The sequence below is a fragment of the Aegilops tauschii genome, chromosome 3 (genome assembly GCF_002575655.3).
Source record: "Aegilops tauschii subsp. strangulata cultivar AL8/78 chromosome 3, Aet v6.0, whole genome shotgun sequence".
Lineage (NCBI taxonomy): Eukaryota > Viridiplantae > Streptophyta > Magnoliopsida > Poales > Poaceae > Aegilops > Aegilops tauschii.
In genome coordinates this window covers 138,655,590-138,671,935 of record NC_053037.3, presented here as the reverse complement: position 1 = coordinate 138,671,935, position 16,346 = coordinate 138,655,590, and the positions used below count along the sequence as shown (strand labels likewise).

General features: G+C 46.7%; 1 protein-coding gene across 2 annotated transcripts; it reads right to left on the bottom strand.

Moving 5' to 3' along the window:
- Positions 1 to 3,648: 3,648 nt before the first annotated feature.
- LOC109749875 (casein kinase 1-like protein 3) lies at positions 3,649 to 14,466 on the bottom strand. Of its 2 annotated transcripts, XM_020308812.4 has the most exons (15): positions 14,159 to 14,466; positions 14,005 to 14,045; positions 13,221 to 13,290; positions 12,980 to 13,128; positions 12,332 to 12,427; positions 12,173 to 12,243; positions 11,219 to 11,280; positions 11,077 to 11,140; positions 10,662 to 10,746; positions 10,456 to 10,582; positions 9,571 to 9,635; positions 9,119 to 9,176; positions 5,035 to 5,117; positions 4,216 to 4,386; positions 3,649 to 4,114 (listed from the first exon to the last, which is right to left on the bottom strand). In XM_020308812.4, the coding sequence occupies exons 1-14, from the start codon at positions 14,232 to 14,234 to the stop codon at positions 4,219 to 4,221; spliced, it is 1,215 nt and encodes a 404-aa protein (XP_020164401.1). In that variant the 5' UTR covers positions 14,235 to 14,466; the 3' UTR covers positions 3,649 to 4,114; positions 4,216 to 4,218. The 2 variants fall into 2 exon arrangements, 1 of the variants encoding a protein (XP_020164401.1); XR_012204469.1 differs by lacking the exon at positions 9,119 to 9,176 and having other exon boundaries at positions 14,159 to 14,458.
- Positions 14,467 to 16,346: the final 1,880 nt, after the last annotated feature.

Sequence of the window (16,346 nt, the reverse complement as noted above, 5' to 3'; positions counted from 1 at the left end):
CAAACGGGCGGCGCTTGGCATACCCGGCCACGGTGCCTAGTCTGTCCCAAGCCCACCTGTACCAGGTGCCACTTGGTAGACTACTACCACTACCTACAAACACCAGAAACTAGTTGCAACTCCTGGACAGAGATCAGGTTGATTAATAAGTCGAGAGGGGCACTTAAGCATTCCAATGCGTGGTAGTAACTGTTCATGGATCACAAACACAGAACTCAGTTCCTAAGGACGGTTTCAATGAGACAACCCACCATGTACTCCTACATGGCCTCTCACCGCTACCTTTACCAAATCGTGTTCACACACTTAGCTCTCAACAGTAGGACATGTTCACACACCTCTAATTCATCCCTGATGAATCAGACCTGACTCAACTCTAGGCAGTAGCAGGCATGACAAAGAAGCATGAATGAGTAGGCACATCAGGGCTCAAACAACTCCTACTCATGCTAGTGGGTTTCATCTATTTACTGTGGCAATGATAGGTCATGCAGACGAAAGGGGTTCAGCTACCGCAGCATGTAATAGTTGGAACGGTGTTGTCCTAATGCAGTAAAAGAGAGCAGGAGCGAGAGAGTGGGTTTGTATCTGAATGAACAAGGGGGTTTGCTTGTCTGGCACTTCTAAAGATAGTATAGCTCTTCATCGATGTCATCGATCACGTCGTCGGAAACATCGTCTACTAAGAGGGAACAACCACCGGCAAACACAAAAGGAACCACAATCAATGCAATGCACATTCATATGAATGATATGTCATATTAAAGTACTGAATTGACCTAGTGCAACAGTTAGTCATATCCATAGAAGTGGAATTCAAACCTATAGCGAAAACCAACTCCAAAACTAATTACCATTTATTCCATAATCATGAATTGTCCTATTCAGTGAGGTTAACTTGTTCAAACATGCCTGAAAATGCCATATTCATATTCTTTGGATTTTTCTGATCATTTTTCATATATAAATCTTTTCAATCTGAGTGACAGATTATTTACTATGAATTTTATAAGTTTTAACTATTTTCTGGAATTTCCTGGTTATTCTAATTTAAACTAAATCCAGAAAATGACTTATTGCGTCGGCATGATGTCGGTGTGATGTCAGCAAGTCAACATGCGCGGTCCAGGTCAAACTGACTAGTGGGTCCGACATGTCAATCTCACAGTGACTAAACTAGTTTAATTAAACATAAACTAATAGGTTAATCACGGGCCGGGCCCCACATGTCATTGACCCATAGGTCAATTAGGTCAGTGCTAGTTAGTGGTTAGGCCTAATTAAGCCAGAGCCACGTCAGCATCGCCGGAGCTCAACGCCGGCGACCTAGAAACGAGGCGGTGATGATCGGGACGGCGGCTCCGGTGACCAAATCGATGGCCGAGCCCATCTACGAGGAGCTGGGGCTCGTGCGCATCCAACGGTGGCAGGGGGAGGGCGCGAGGTGGCCGGAGTTGGCCACGGCGTCGACCTCGGCGGCGGCCGGAGCTCGGCTGTGCTCGGGCGAGGTGCTGCGGCTTGCGAGCGAGCGAACTGGAGCGCTGGGCAATATCTACGGGACGTCAGGAGCTTGTCCAGGTGCTTGGCTTAGTCAGCAGGGGTGACTAGCAACGGCGAGCTTGGCGGCGGCGGCTTCGAGTGCTCGGCCATGGCGGGGCTGCGGTCAGCGAACGGGAACAGAGGGGGCGAGCACGGGAGGAGGTGTAGGAGCTCACGGTGATCCTGGAGGGAAGCTCGAGTGGCTCGGGGGCGGCTTGGTGACGACGGAACAGCGACGGCGATCTCGGTCGTCCGAGCTTGAAGAAGAGGACGATGCAGGCGCTGCGGTGCGTTCCGGCGTCGTTTGTCTCGGCGGAGATGAAGAGCAGGTCATGGCGGAGCTTCCAGAGAGAGAAAAGGGGGCGCGGGGCCAGCGGTGGCTACGGAAACGGCGGCGGCGCGCTCATGACCGGCTCGGCCATGGGGAGGAACGAGAGAGGGAGGCGAGGGGGAGAGTGAACGAGGGGTGGGATCGATCCATACGCCTCCCCGGCGCAAGGCGAGGACGCAGGAGGCGTCGACAGCACGAAGCAGGAGGTGGCTGCTTGGCGCGTGCGCTCGCTGTCCTGCCTCTGCCTACTGGCAGAGGTAGGGGACGACTGGCAACGCCTAGTGGGCTGGGCCTTCGACTGGGCTGCAGGTAAGTTAGGTAGGTTTTCTGTCCTTTCCTATTTTTCTTTCTGTTTTCTATTTGTTTTGCTCTGTTTTGATTTAGTACTAATACTAAACCATTTTTGTTGCTTCTGAAATTATTTGTGGATGCAATATGGATTATTCCAAAACTCCACAAAATGTTTCAGAATAATTGGAGCAATAAAAATAATTATAGGATTTATTTGCTCCAACTCAAATACAATATGAGTTAATTCAAAAATCCAAAAATGTCCTAGAAATATATTCATCATTTTTGGCAGAGGTTTCTACCTTAACCAAAAATCATGAACTTTTCTTGAGGCACTTTGGGTTCATTGAAAATGTTTTTAATTTGAACCTAGTTGAGTTCTTTTGGTGCTAGGGTTTCAACATCCCCAATTCAAATTAATTTGAAAAATAACATGATGCATGGATGCAGATGCAACTATTTGCAGGCACAAATTCTAGGGCTGTGACACCGAAGGACTGGAACTTCCATATGATACGGTTTAAAAAGGCAATGCCTAACCCGAAAGAACTTTACCCATGAAGCTCAAGCACAGACGGTCTGAAACAAAATACAAACCGCAGAAATGCGTTCATCGAAGCTCCCCAATTGAAACAAAATACAGCTATAGAAGTACTCCCTCCGTCCGGAATTAACTGTCGCTGAAACGAGTGAATTTACACACTGAAACGCATCTACATACACTCAGTTCAGCAACAGTTAATTCTAGACGGAGGTTGTACAAGTTACACGTAACAACGGATATGCAAAGAGAGGAACCAAATTCTCAGATGTGCGTACTGACCATCTTGTTTGTTCAAGGCCTAATGACAGTCTGACTGTACTCATCCTCAGTGACTACATAGGAGATGAAGTTTAGTTATACTGAATCTCCTTCACTTTATTAAGCTGGCCAGTATTATACTGAATCCTTGGTGAACCACATAAGAGATTTGGTTTAATTATTCTGCATTTTCCCCGCTTTATAAAGCTAGCCAAAAAATCTGCAGCATTGCCGACAAGTATTCTTTAACATATTTCACATGAGTTCGATATTGAAAAGGAAATCTCAAGCAAAAACACCACAAAATCTACATATTTACCAGAAACTATTGCAGACAAAACAAGGCCAAGTGAACTAAAAGATGATATTTACAACAGAGAGGCACCATTATTTTAACAAAAAATAAAAAATAAACCCACTAGAACTCCCTAATGTAGCAACTCAAGTTTTTAGCCAACAAACATTCAAAGATATTTGAATTATATATATGAGCAACCAACATGTGATTACTAAAGTAAATACGTGATGTAAAAGCTTCAGTAATTAATAACCTACTTAGAACCCTCTGCCAATCTCCATGCAGAAACAATCAACTTGAGATTAGCCTACTACACTAGTGTTACGTTCTCGCTTCTCGGGCGTCTTCAGTACCCAATGCTAAAAATATTTCAGATCATGATGCAAATTTCATGAATTCAGTATCAAATGCTAAAAATATCAGATCATGATGCAAATTTCATGAATAACCTTATCACCACATGTCTATTGGATAGTTACCAGATGCTGAATGACCCGACAACATCACTATTGCTCAATGTCCATGCCATTTATCTAACCATATGAACTATTTACACCCGACATCATCACTATTGCATAATGTCCATGCCATTTATCTGACATATGAACTATTTACATGTCCTCCGCAACTGTGACAACAAAATGTCTGAAGCAAGAGTCACAGAAACTGCTGGAGCATCCAACGCAGCAGTGATCAAACCTTGCATAATCAATCGGATCTGTAGCCATCTTTGTGACATGCATTAGGCATCAAGATGTTTGAATTGATTTTGTGATTCTTGGATCTGACCACTCTAAAAGAAATGGAGTCTAGTTGAGCATTTCCTCATTTCTAGCTCCACAAGAGAGGTGACCTGTATAGCAACAGAAATTCATTAGAACTACCACGTTAACTGAACAAGAGTATAGTCCCAAGAGTTGTACTACAAGGTTAGGGGTACTGTTGGAAGTTTACCTATCACCTTGCTGGGGCATTGTGCGGAAGTGTCGGAAAACAAGCGCTAGGAGAGCCAGTATTGCTGTCAAAACCCTGATTTTGATGAAAAGCGTCAATACGCACTATATGTCTTGAATTCCCATCATTCTTCGGGTTTTCATTTCTGGCACTGGCAGCCATATTTTGCCTCTGATTAGATCAACCATGTCATAAGTAACTGCTTAAGCAATAAAATATATACACCACATGCTATGAAATATATGATGCTCGCATCATTTTGATGCTTTCTTAATTCAAAATAGCATGCATGTTAGCCTGTTCGAGGGTATATACACACCCTGATCCTTTCGTCAATAATGTCAAGAAATACCTTTAACGGAAGCACAACTACTCACATATACCAGAACTAGTAAATTTTATGTGGTGCTGCTCATATGGTAAAATTAACTAAATGTACCATTATTTACTGGATTTACATTGGAAAGATGGGTTCTCATTATGAACTGTATGAAACAATTGCATTTGGCCACATTCCAGTAAACATGAAACCTTTAGCAAAGTAAATTTCTACTTAGAAATTCTCTAACAACACCAGTAAGTTCTACACAAGCATGCAGCACACTTGAGCATCTGTAGACTGAAACTAAAAACAGTGGAGTACAATAATTAAAGTAATGTAGAAAATGTAGTGGTAAGAAACTGAATATACTCTTGAGTCACTAAGTGGAGATTGTTATCTTCAATTAATAAAACAAGTCATAAACAAACTGATCAGGAACTGTCAGTAACTCAGTATGATGCATGGTAGGGTAAGGATCTCTCTGTTTCCAATTTCACCTGTAACTGTGCAGCTGACCCGGTCATATGGCTTGACTCCATCTGTTCATGGGCTTCATTTGGATGGACATCCCCATTTACACCTGTTAGTCGTAAGTTCAGATAAGAGATCAGTATTGTAGTCAATTTTATCAAAACATGTGTCATGTGGCAGAGTCTCTAGTCTGATCTACTAACAGCAAAATGCAGCTATAAACTGAAGCAAGAACCGTATGTTAGTACTTAAGAAAAGTGACACGTTAAGCAACCATGCCATGTCCACTGCATTCGAAGTCAAAATCATTATATCTAATCACAGTGGCCCATTTACAATAGTAACGTCAAAGTGATACCATGCTACAAGACCCTACACAAGATAGATGGTTCTCATTGATTGGTGTTAAGAGTATTGCTCATGTTTATATCATTTATATTTATATATACAGCTTAGACCCATAGCAAGCCCATAAGGCCCGTGTACCCTATGGTGTATCCCTCTATTTGCAATAGAGGAAAGACAATTTGGGCATTTCCTCTATTCAGAGGACGTAATATAAGCTCTGCTGCCCCAAATCCTTCCTGTCAAGCTCATGGCCATCCTGACTGTGTCTTTCTTTACCAATCTGTTGCTGCTGCTCCCTCATGAATCTGCTGCTGCTTCTGCCCCTCACCAATCTGTTGCTGCTGCTCCCTCATGAATCTGCTGCTGCTGCTGCCCCTCACCGATCTGTTGCCGCTGTTGTTTGTCTAGCTCCCAGTGTTGCTATTTGGCAGAGCCGAGTTGCTAGTGGAGATAAATTGGGTTGATTGCTTGGCTGCTTGTGCTAGTTGTTGCCGACAGCTAGTTGTTTAACTGTGGAAAGAGTTTAGCTAGGTCCTGGGTGCATTTTGTTGCAGCAATCATAGCAAAAGAGATGCCTCCAACTACAGAGCACATGCATTCTCGGTCAATGAGACTGGAAAGAGTTGAAGGGCTGTCGATCTCAATGACCACCATTTCACCAAGGAAGATGAAGCCACAAAAAGGCAAAATGATGATGTTATGGCCGGTTTAGCTAGGCCCACCGGGCAATCTTAGCCCACAAGTTATCTTAGGTTAATTCTTATGCAAGTTATCTTAGGTTAATTCTTATGCAAGTTATCTAGGTTATAAATATAGGCTGTAAGACTCTTTTTGGAATTAAGCAATAAGAAGAATATTATCTCTATTGCCCGGCTCCCAGAGGAGCCGGAACCCTAGCCGCCCCCTGCCTCTTGCGCCGCTGCCGCCATCTTCCTCTCCCGCGACGGCGCCCAGCCGCCGGCGTGGCCGCTCATCGCCTCGCCCAGCCCCCTCCTTCCCTTACCGCTTACGCCCCAGGCCTGGTAGGGTACAAGTTCCTACCAATTTGGTATCCAGAGACTCGGGTTCGATCATGTCGTCATCAACACCCACGCCGCCGCTGCCCATCATCACCACCGCCCCGATGACCACTGCCGGGTCCCCAACGCCGCCGGCCCCGATCACCTCTGCGCCGCCGGCCCCCGTCACTTCCGCACCGCCGACAACCCCCGTCTTCACGCCGGAGGAGATGACCAGCACCCTGCGGGACCTCGTGACGGCCGTCCAGGGCATCTCCCTGTACTTGACCGGCCCGCACACCACCCCGCCGCCTGCGCCCCCCGCCTACAGCCACCCGGCGACGCACTGGCCGATCCAGAACGCGTCGGGCCCGAGCGGGACGCCCCTGCTGCCGTTCCAGGCGGGCTACACCGGCGGGCCCCCGCCGCTGCTGCACCTGCCCTGGTACTCGGTACCCGCGGCGATCGCCGGGGCCCATCCGTCGCTCCAGCCGCCGCCCGCCCTAGCGCCGTCCTGGCCGCAGTGGCCCGCGCCGGTTCTCGCGGCGCCACGCGCGCTTCCCGCGCCCGCCCCAGCGCCGCACTGGCCCGCGCCGCCCGCGCCGGTCCAGCTCCCACCGCCGCCGCCCAGCTCCGGACTGGGCCAGTCCACATTGGGAGGACTTCCGATCCAGCAGGTCCGTTTTCCGCCGTCACCGTCCCCGATCCCGGCCTGGCTAACCGGGACGTCGCCACCACCAGTTTACACAGAGGCCGGGGACCCACTGGTACCCACGCTGCAGTCTGGGGCCTCGTCCGGCTCCGCGGGGGCCTACGACGGCCTCCCCACCGTTGACCGGGCGCCGTCATCATCACTGCTCCGCACCGCCGAGCCGGTCGGCCATGGCACGCCGACCCAGACGCCGCCATGGTTCGCCAAGATCGATTTCGCCACTTATGACGGCACGAAGGACCCGCTTAACTGGCTCAACTAGTGTGAGCAGTTTTTCCGTGGCCAGCGCACGCTCGCGTCGGAGCGCACTTGGCTGGCATCCTACCACCTCCGAGGTGCAGCCCAGACCTGGTACTACGCCCTCGAGCAGGACGAGGGCAGCATGCCCCCTTGGGAGTGCTTTCGCGAGCTCTGCCTCCTTCGCTTTGGGCCTCCAGTTCGCGGGAGCCGCCTGGCGGAGCTCGGCCGCCTGCCCTTCACCTCCACGGTGCAGGACTACACCGACCGTTTCCAGGCCCTGGCATGCCATGCGTCGGGTGTGACGGCGCAGCAGCGGGCCGACCTCTTTGTCGGTGGACTTCCAGATCACATCCGCGTGGACGTGGAGCTTCGGGGACCCCAGGATCTCCAGTCGGCCATGTACTACGCCCGCACGTTCGAGCGCCGCGCGGTGGCCATCCAGCAGGAATCACCGTCCCGAACCGCTGGGTCGCTACCCGGGCCGGATTCCGCACAGGGTCGGCCTGCGCAGGCTTCTGCGGCACCCCTCGCCGCGACCGCGGCGCGCCCATTCCGCCGGCTCACCTCAGCCGAGCTACTCGAGCGTCGCCGCCAAGGGTTGTGCTTCAACTGCGACGAGCCCTACACGCCCGGCCATGCCTGCCCGCGACTCTTCTACCTGGAGGTTGCAGACTACATTCCGAAGGACGCCGTCGCTGCCGACCTGGCCGCCCCAGCTGTCGAGAAGGTGTTTGACGTTGGTTGATCGCCTCGAGGAGTTCCGCAAGCGCTTCCCCCCCTTACAGCTCGAGGACGAGCTGTTTGTGCAGGCGGGGAGAAGTGTTATGGCCGGTTTAGCTAGGCCCACCGGGCAATCTTAGCCCACAAGTTATCTTAGGTTAATTCTTATGCAAGTTATCTTAGGTTAATTCTTATGCAAGTTATCTAGGTTATAAATATAGGCTGTAAGACTCTTTTTGGAATTAAGCAATAAGAAGAATATTATCTCTATCGCCCGGCTCCCAGAGGAGCCGGAACCCTAGCCGCCCCCTGCCTGTTGCGCCGCTGCCGCCATCTTCCTCTCCCGCGACGGCGCCCAGCCGCCGGCGCGGCCGCTCATCGCCTCGCCCAGCCCCCTCCTTCCCTTACCGCTTACGCCCCAGGCCTGGTAGGGTACAAGTTCCTACCAGATGATGCTAAGGCCATTGGTGCTTTGATTCTCAATGTTATCCTTCACTTAGGATGAGTCTTAACTCTTAAGTATCACTAGCAAAGGTGATATGGAAGCATTTTGAGAAGCAATAGATTCACCCAAATGGAGCCCTTCACTTTTCTTACTGTAAAGTTTGCACAATCTTCGCAAGAGGACATGTCCATAGAGGATTACTGTGGAGCTTTCACTCGCATCTCTAGCCAACTTATCTTGATGACTTCAATGAGTTGTTCTGGATGTGATCTTGCATGGCCAAGGACAAGCATGAGCATCGAACCTTTATGTTTCAGTCTGCAATGGACCTCAAGGAGGAGTTTGAGATTAGTCGCACCCAGCTGCTTGGTCGTCCCACTCTTCCCACCATGGATAAGGTACTTTCTAATCTCATTGACACGTCTCCGCTCTCTAGCCACACATACTGCTTCCGATGACTTATATGTATACCTTAGGCCCCCAGTATAGCAGGCACATGCATCCTAGGGTATATACCTTTCTTTGCAACAGGGAAGTTTTGGGCATTTCTTTTCTATTTAGCTAACAATGCTAGCCCTCAAGTTACACGATAATCTAAATGAATACTCTTATTTATATGTTTATGAAAGGTGCAAAAGCTAAGTTACCCGCTCGTTTGTCAAGATGTGTTGGGATTGCTCGAGTAATAGTTGCCCCAGGAACATGCTACAAAAAGTAAGCGAATTTGTCAGGTACACACTAAAGTTGCACCATGTCGATATATAGTAGATAAAGAATTACTCTGAACCACTGACCGTTCTGTAATAGGCTTCATTGAGATTAAATATTCATAAACTAAATCGAAATGAGATTCCATTTGAACATGATATGTATTGTAATTTAATTTTGAAAATCATTTGTCCCAAAAACAGTATCGTTGCTTAGGAATAATCATAACATAGCAAAGAGAACTGGAGGATGAGGAGGGGAGTTCTGGTGCAAGATCAAATCGCATCATAAAGGAATCCAAAACTAATGAATGGTAGATTAAATGCAAACTGAAACTTGCTGTAAAAGTACTTGCAATAAAACTTAAATATTTTAACCACTGATGAAGTACCTGGGTCTTTTGGCCTTGTTTATATTTCAAAACAGTCCAGTCAAAGACATAATCAAAATCATAACCTGTTGCAAGATGAGCAGAACATTGGATGAAATATGCAAGCAAAAACTCAGATAGGATCTGTTGAAACAATGTACTCCTCTGTTCCTGAAACATTGGAGTACATGACATTTTTACTTTGCACAATATCTAATATGCAGTTTTCACCATTATCTTTTGTGAATACCTAAAAGATAAACAATTTTTCATGACAAAGCTAATAGTACCATTTGCACCTAATCAATCTATAGCTTTTCTATTAATTGGTTTTGAAATATAGAGAAGTTTGACTGCAAGTTTTCTAAAATGCCATCTATTTCCGAATTGAGGTAGTACCTTTTAACAGTGCTATTACAGAGGTACATACTATATACTCCCTCTGTTCCATAATATACTGCATATAGATTTTTTTTAAGCCAAACTTCATAAAATTTGACCAAATTTATAAGGAAAAATATCTATATTTACAATATCATCTAATATAATATGAAAATATGTCTCAGGATGCATCTAATGGTATGTACTCCCTCTGTAAACTAATATAAGAGTGTTTAGATAACTATTTTAGTGATCCAAACGCTCTTATATTAGTTTACGGAGGGAGTATTTGGTATTGCAGATGTAGATCCTTTTCTCTAAAAATTTAGTCAAAGTTTGCAAATTTTGACTTTGAAAAAAATTTATACACTATATTACGGCGGAGGAAGTACTGTGTAGTACTCCCTCCGTTCCGAATTAGTTGTCGCAGGTATGGATGTACCTAGATGTATTTTAGTTCTAGATACATCCATTTCTGCGACGAGTAATTTGGAACGGAGGGAGTACTACTTAATGAAGGAATACCTTGGCGGTCGAATAAGTCTCGAAAAAGGCGCTTCACGAATCCATAATCAGGCCGCTGATCAAATGTCAATGACTTGCAGTAGTGGAAGTAAGATGCAAATTCTACCGGACAGGATTTGCATAACACCTGATAAATAAATAAAATTCAGCTACAGATGTAAAAGTACAGTTTCTGAAGCTTGGTTTAATATGCTTCTGAGATAAACCTCGATAGGTGTCGAAATCTTTTTCTCACATATCTTCTCATACTTCTGCTTTTTCGTTGCAGCTTTTAGTCCCTGCCAGGGAAGACTGTACAGACCAATACATGGCAAAAAAATTAGACGAAATTAGCCAAATGGATAATAAGACCTCAATGTTATGATAGCTTTGATATTATACTTTAAAAAAATTGAGATTGGTATGAAACCCTGTTACATTTCCCACAAAAAAAGGTACTTGAAAACATGCCATGCGTGCACAAATGTCATGGAAAGGCACAGACAGATTCACAACAATTTGCTGGTGGAACTTGAGATATAACGGATTTGCACTCCTTAATGTGTTTTCAAGCACACTGCATCCCAGATGCTGTGCTCATAAGCAACATAATAGTTCCACAGAACAGTAGTATAAGCCTACCTTCCTCGGAGAAAATATAGGAGAACATAGCCAAGAGATTCCAAATCATCCCGTCGACTTTGCTCTGCCAGTAAATAAAAAACAATGTTCAAAATCAAATTTAAATGATGATTTGACAAGTAACCAACTGGTCATGACTTACCAATTCCAAGGTGAGTGTTGCTACTTGCATAACGTGCAGTGCCAGTTAAGTTCTTATGTTCCCTACAGTAAAGCAGCAGTTCGATATTAAATGGCTAATCAAAGATCATGAACAAGTTGCATTTATATATATGCCGATTGTAGGGTACACAGGCATTCTTAATAAGCACAAGAGAACAAAGGTGAAAACTCGTATAATAGGGCAATAAAATTAATAAAAAAGGGAAATTCTGGCATTATATAATTTATATTGCTGTTTTCATATAGATGCCATCACACTATGATGCAGGGTGGTCTGTAAACAATCAAGATATTATGATAGCAAAAGGCTATTGTTGATGGAACCTAGAAGACTAAATTAGTCAAATATCGTGATGGGTCTTTTTAGTTTTTTCCTTCTTTTGGGTTACTCTTGTTAACCTTTGTACATATTGTATACTTTGAATGAATAAAGAGCAATGGCTGTGGGGGTTTTCCCTACAGTAACCAGTCAAAAAAAATATTGTGATGGGAACATTCCCACATACTCCCTCCGTTCGAAAATACTTGTCATCAAAATGGATAAAAAGAGATGTATCTAGAACTAAAATACGTCTAGATACATCCCCTTTTATCCATTTTGATGACAAGTATTTCCGGACGGAGGGAGTAGTAAAGAGCAAAGTAGCAGTGGTCAAGTACCACATGGGAGCCACCAATTGAAATTACAGACATAGGTCAGACCATGATGTGTCACAGGTCCAATTCAGCGCACTACCGCTGTAACTATAATTTCCATGACACAAAAAAGGTAAAGTAGGGGCAACGGAATTGACAACAGATAACAAGTATTGGGTCAGCTAACTGCTTAAATCAATTATGGGCAAGCAGAATTACATTTAGTTTGACACTAGTAAAAAAGTCAACCTATGGTACCATCTTCTACCAAAAAATGCATCTTCAGAAATATATGTACCTGTAAGGAATATGTCGATTCGTAGTAGAATCACGGTATCTTTTTGCAAGCCCAAAATCAATTACATAGACCTGATAAGCACACACAGAGATATCATTGACGAGATTGTTCAGCGCATTAACAACTTAACATGGAGCTTTAGTGCACCACAACAAGTACCTGATTTGCCTTCCGGCCGAGACCCATTAGAAAATTGTCAGGTTTTATGTCTCTATGCAAGTATCCTTTGGAATGCATAAATTCTATCCTTGTAAGCTGTTAGGATCATATACAAAAGAGAAAAGCTGGCATTACTTAATCAGAAATGGAACTCGATCATGCAAAAATAATATCAATATTTAATGGGGGCAACGAAAACTTCAGGCAACTGTATTCCACATGTGGCTACTTAACTACATCTAGATTAACTGTGCAATATTTCAAACTATGCAAATAAATATGAAGCATATAGAAGCAACATATACAAGAAAATATCTGCTAGTGCATAGTGGAACCCTCTATAGAAGTCCTGGCAGTAATTATTTCATATGTTCTCAGATAGATTTTACTTATTTCAATTGCTGCCTATTCTTTATTATTAAATAGTGGTAATGTGGTATTGAAAGAGCAACACAATAATGGAACTCTACAAGGAAATTCTCAAGAATAGACATTCAGTGTTTGGTTACCATCAGAAATATAGTTCTTTTTTCCTGTGAGTTCCACAAGAATTCAAATTTCTGAACAAATGTTGACACTTTCCAAATGGTTTTCAGTGTTCGGCATATAAGGTAATTGAATAAAGTGAAATAGGCAATTACTAATTACCATTTGGTCTGCAAGCATTAGGACAGTCTTCAAGGTGAATTTTCTGCCGCAGTAGACAAACAAATCCTCTAAGCTCGGCCCCAACAGATCAATGATAAGAACATTTTCCTCCCCATCCACACCACACCATTTAACATTCGCAATGCCACCTGGATGCCAAAACATTCCCCGTCAACTCTGGATCTTATCAAAATAAACCCTGCATGGAACTATGGAGAATTGGATGACAGGGCATACATACTTCCTCCTTGCAGGGCGTTGTAGATCTTTGCCTCGTAAAACAGCTGGGGATGCTTCGAGTTGCTACTTTCCTGCCAGTGAGGTTACCAAAATAAGGATCTGGAGATAGTGTGTGCAAGAAAAAGGGGTTTCACTAGGCAAGTAGACAGTGCATATAACAATAACACTCAAACTTTCCTTTCCCACTGGTATGCTTGCTCTCACAAGGCGAGCCATGAAGTGGGATGGGGGGAAAGCAGGGGCACCAACTGAGCTTTGACAATAACAATCAAACTTTCCGCTCCCACTCGTATGCTTGGTCTCACAACTTTTCCTGCAAGGCTACAAATACATTTCCTCTACGCCAAGCGTCATTATGACCAACCACCACCTGTATCGATCATCACCCAAGAGGCTAAGAGGGAGGCAAGCAGCATTCTAGAAAGGAAAGGGGGAAACAGGCCAAGTAGCCATACAATTAAATAAAAGGCGTGTGCTTGGACCTTTCTAACCATATGATTACCAGCATTTTCTAATCCCATTATGATCAGCCCAAAACAAGCAAGAGCGACGAGTAACAGACAAATTCAGCGCAGCAACCGAATCATGCATCCGCGCGAGGGGAAGCAACCAATCCAATCCAGCATTCCACCTATATATCCGCTTAACTCAACAGCAATCCAATCAGGCAATCACCCACCTCTCCACTTGACCCAACTACTCAACAGCAACCCAATCGAAAATTGAAGTATCAAACAGGGCAGAACAGGGCAGGGCTGAGAGGAAACAGGGGATACAGGACTCACAATCTTCACCGCGACGATCTCGTAGGTGTCCATATCCGTGGCTGCAGCAGCAGCAACAGCGACAGCAATCAGACGACGATAGATGGAGCCGAAAAAGGAAAACAAAACCGACCAAACGCGGCCGGCGGCGGGGGGGAATCGAGCGATCGCTCACCGAGGTAGATGACCCCGAAGGAGCCGGAGCCGATCTTCCGGCCGAGCTTGAACTTGCGGCCGACGATGCGGTCCATGCCGCCAGTCCCGAACACTTCTTCCCCCGCCCGATTTCAGAGGAGGGGACGGCGGCGTCGTGTGGTGGGGGCTTCGGTTTGCCTGGCGTGGAGCGGGGGCAGAAGAGAAACGCGCGGTGAGAACTGAGAAGAGAAGAGACGGTGGTGGGGTTCACTGGCGCTGCGTCGGTCGCTTGCTTTATTTCGGCCGCGGGGTCGGGTCGGGTCGGCCGAGAGAAGGGAAGGGAAGACGGGCGTAGGGGTAGGGCCGCGGCGGAAAGGGGCGGTCGTAATAGCCGTGTGGGTTAGGTGACGTGACGGCGGCTTCGGGGCACGACCCTCCCCTTCCGTCCCCCCTCCCTGTGGCGTGGCGCTTCTCACGCGGGATGTGCCACGTTTTCGACAATCGATCTCCGGCAAGCGGCGTCGGTGTTGCGCGTGCTTGCGTTCCACGCATAGTTTTCCATACACAATACTTTGAGTAGTCAGGGCAACTCCAACGGGACGTCCTAAACGGACACGCATTTTGTCCGTTTGGGTCGGCCGCGCGGACGTCCGCGTCTGCTTTTTGTTTTGAATCGGTACATGCGCCAACGGATGGCAGACGCATTTTTGACATGTCCGTCCTGGCATTTTATCAAACACGTAGCAAGCAGCGGGGATGGCAGCGGCCGACGGCGGTACCGGCCCGGCGCGGGCGCGAGGCGAGGCCGGTGGCCGGGCGCAACCTGGACGAGCGTCGCCTGCTGGGCGCGGCGAAGCGCGGCCTGGACGAGTGTCACCTGCGGGGACGAGCGCCGGAGGGAAGAGGGACGAGCACGACGCGGGCCGATAGGAACGGCGCCGGCGGAGCATCGCGAGGCACGATGAACGGGCGCAGCTAGATACTGAAACGGGGCAACGCATTCGGTAGTACATAGTTTTCCCGTGCTCGCCGCCAAAACAATGGCAATGCTCACTGCTCGTTAAATCGTGAGGAAGCGAGCTAGCTCACACTAGTGTCTCCGTGCTGTATCGGAGTCAGGGCTCGCCGCGCCTGCCCCGCGGCTCTCCCCGTGCCGCCGCTCGCCGCGCCCGCCCCGCGGCTCTCCCCGTGCCGCCGCTCGCCGCGCCCGCCCCGCGGCTCTCCCCGTGCCGCCGCTCGCCGTGCTCGCCCCGCGGCTCTGATGCGGCCATTAGTGGCAAAGCTATTGTTTCACGTACGTAAATATTTCAAGCTATTTCATATGCTACACAAAAGGAAAGAGACTTGGGCCATGGTGCTTCAACGGGACAAGTTTTAGTTGGTTCTATGTTGCTCCAGATGCCTCCACCACAAGAAGAGATCAGAACAACTTTCAGAACTCCCCGGAACAGGTTGTGTTTTGATCTATGGCAAGAAATAAGCAAGCAACTAGCTACGTGATGTGTTTTTCCTTCCATAGTGCGAACGTTAGCTACATGCATGGCATCTTTCTCAGGCAGGTCTACAACTAGTACTAGTTACGTGTCATGTTCTAAGCCTAATTCGGTTGCTATGTGATCAAGGTGACCGGATAATTAGTTAGGAAAATATCTTTTTAGTTGAACGAAGAGTCCGTATCAGATTTCTTACCTGTTTGCTTGTGAGTCGGTTTGAATCGACCTGGTGTGTCACCTATAGAACGGGCTAGCTTCGTCCATTGTACGGAGGCTATTTTTTTTAGAGTTTAGACAATATTGTGTGTCGATATTAAACGACCCCCTTTGGGTGTCGTTCATATTTATTTTGTGTGAATTTTCTATTCGAAAGTTGCACTTGGTTCGAGGTCCGTCGTCACCGACGGGTTGCGGGCTGGTTACGTCTACTACGGCGGGAGGTTTCTCGTGTGTCGAGGGATTATCCGTTGGTGGTCGTCACCCCATCTTTAGGTTACGTGTATTGTTCACGTAAGTGGAAGATTTTATCGTGAATCTTGGAGGAGTTCGTTGCATCGTAAAAGATCGGGCCGAATCAGTGGCACATCCGAGGTCATGCCTCATCAGTTGGTATCAGAGCACTGGGTTTATTACGGTGCAAATTTTCTCTTTAATTTGTTCATACAGATTCTAAAACTGCGATGAGGATGGAGTATTATTTTGATGCTGAGATGTCCCAATGTGAGAAGGATCCGT

Coding starts and splice junctions, on each gene's coding strand:
- LOC109749875 (XM_020308812.4), bottom strand. CDS start 14,234: ATGGACCGCATCGTCGGCCGCAAGTTCAAGCTCGGCCGGAAGATCGGC. Junction 13,291..14,004: donor AGATCGTCGCGGTGAAGATT/GTGAGTCCTGTA, acceptor CCTCACTGGCAG/GAAAGTAGCAACTCGAAGCA. Junction 12,428..12,979: donor TAATGCTTGCAGACCAAATG/GTAATTAGTAAT, acceptor TGATCCTAACAG/CTTACAAGGATAGAATTTAT.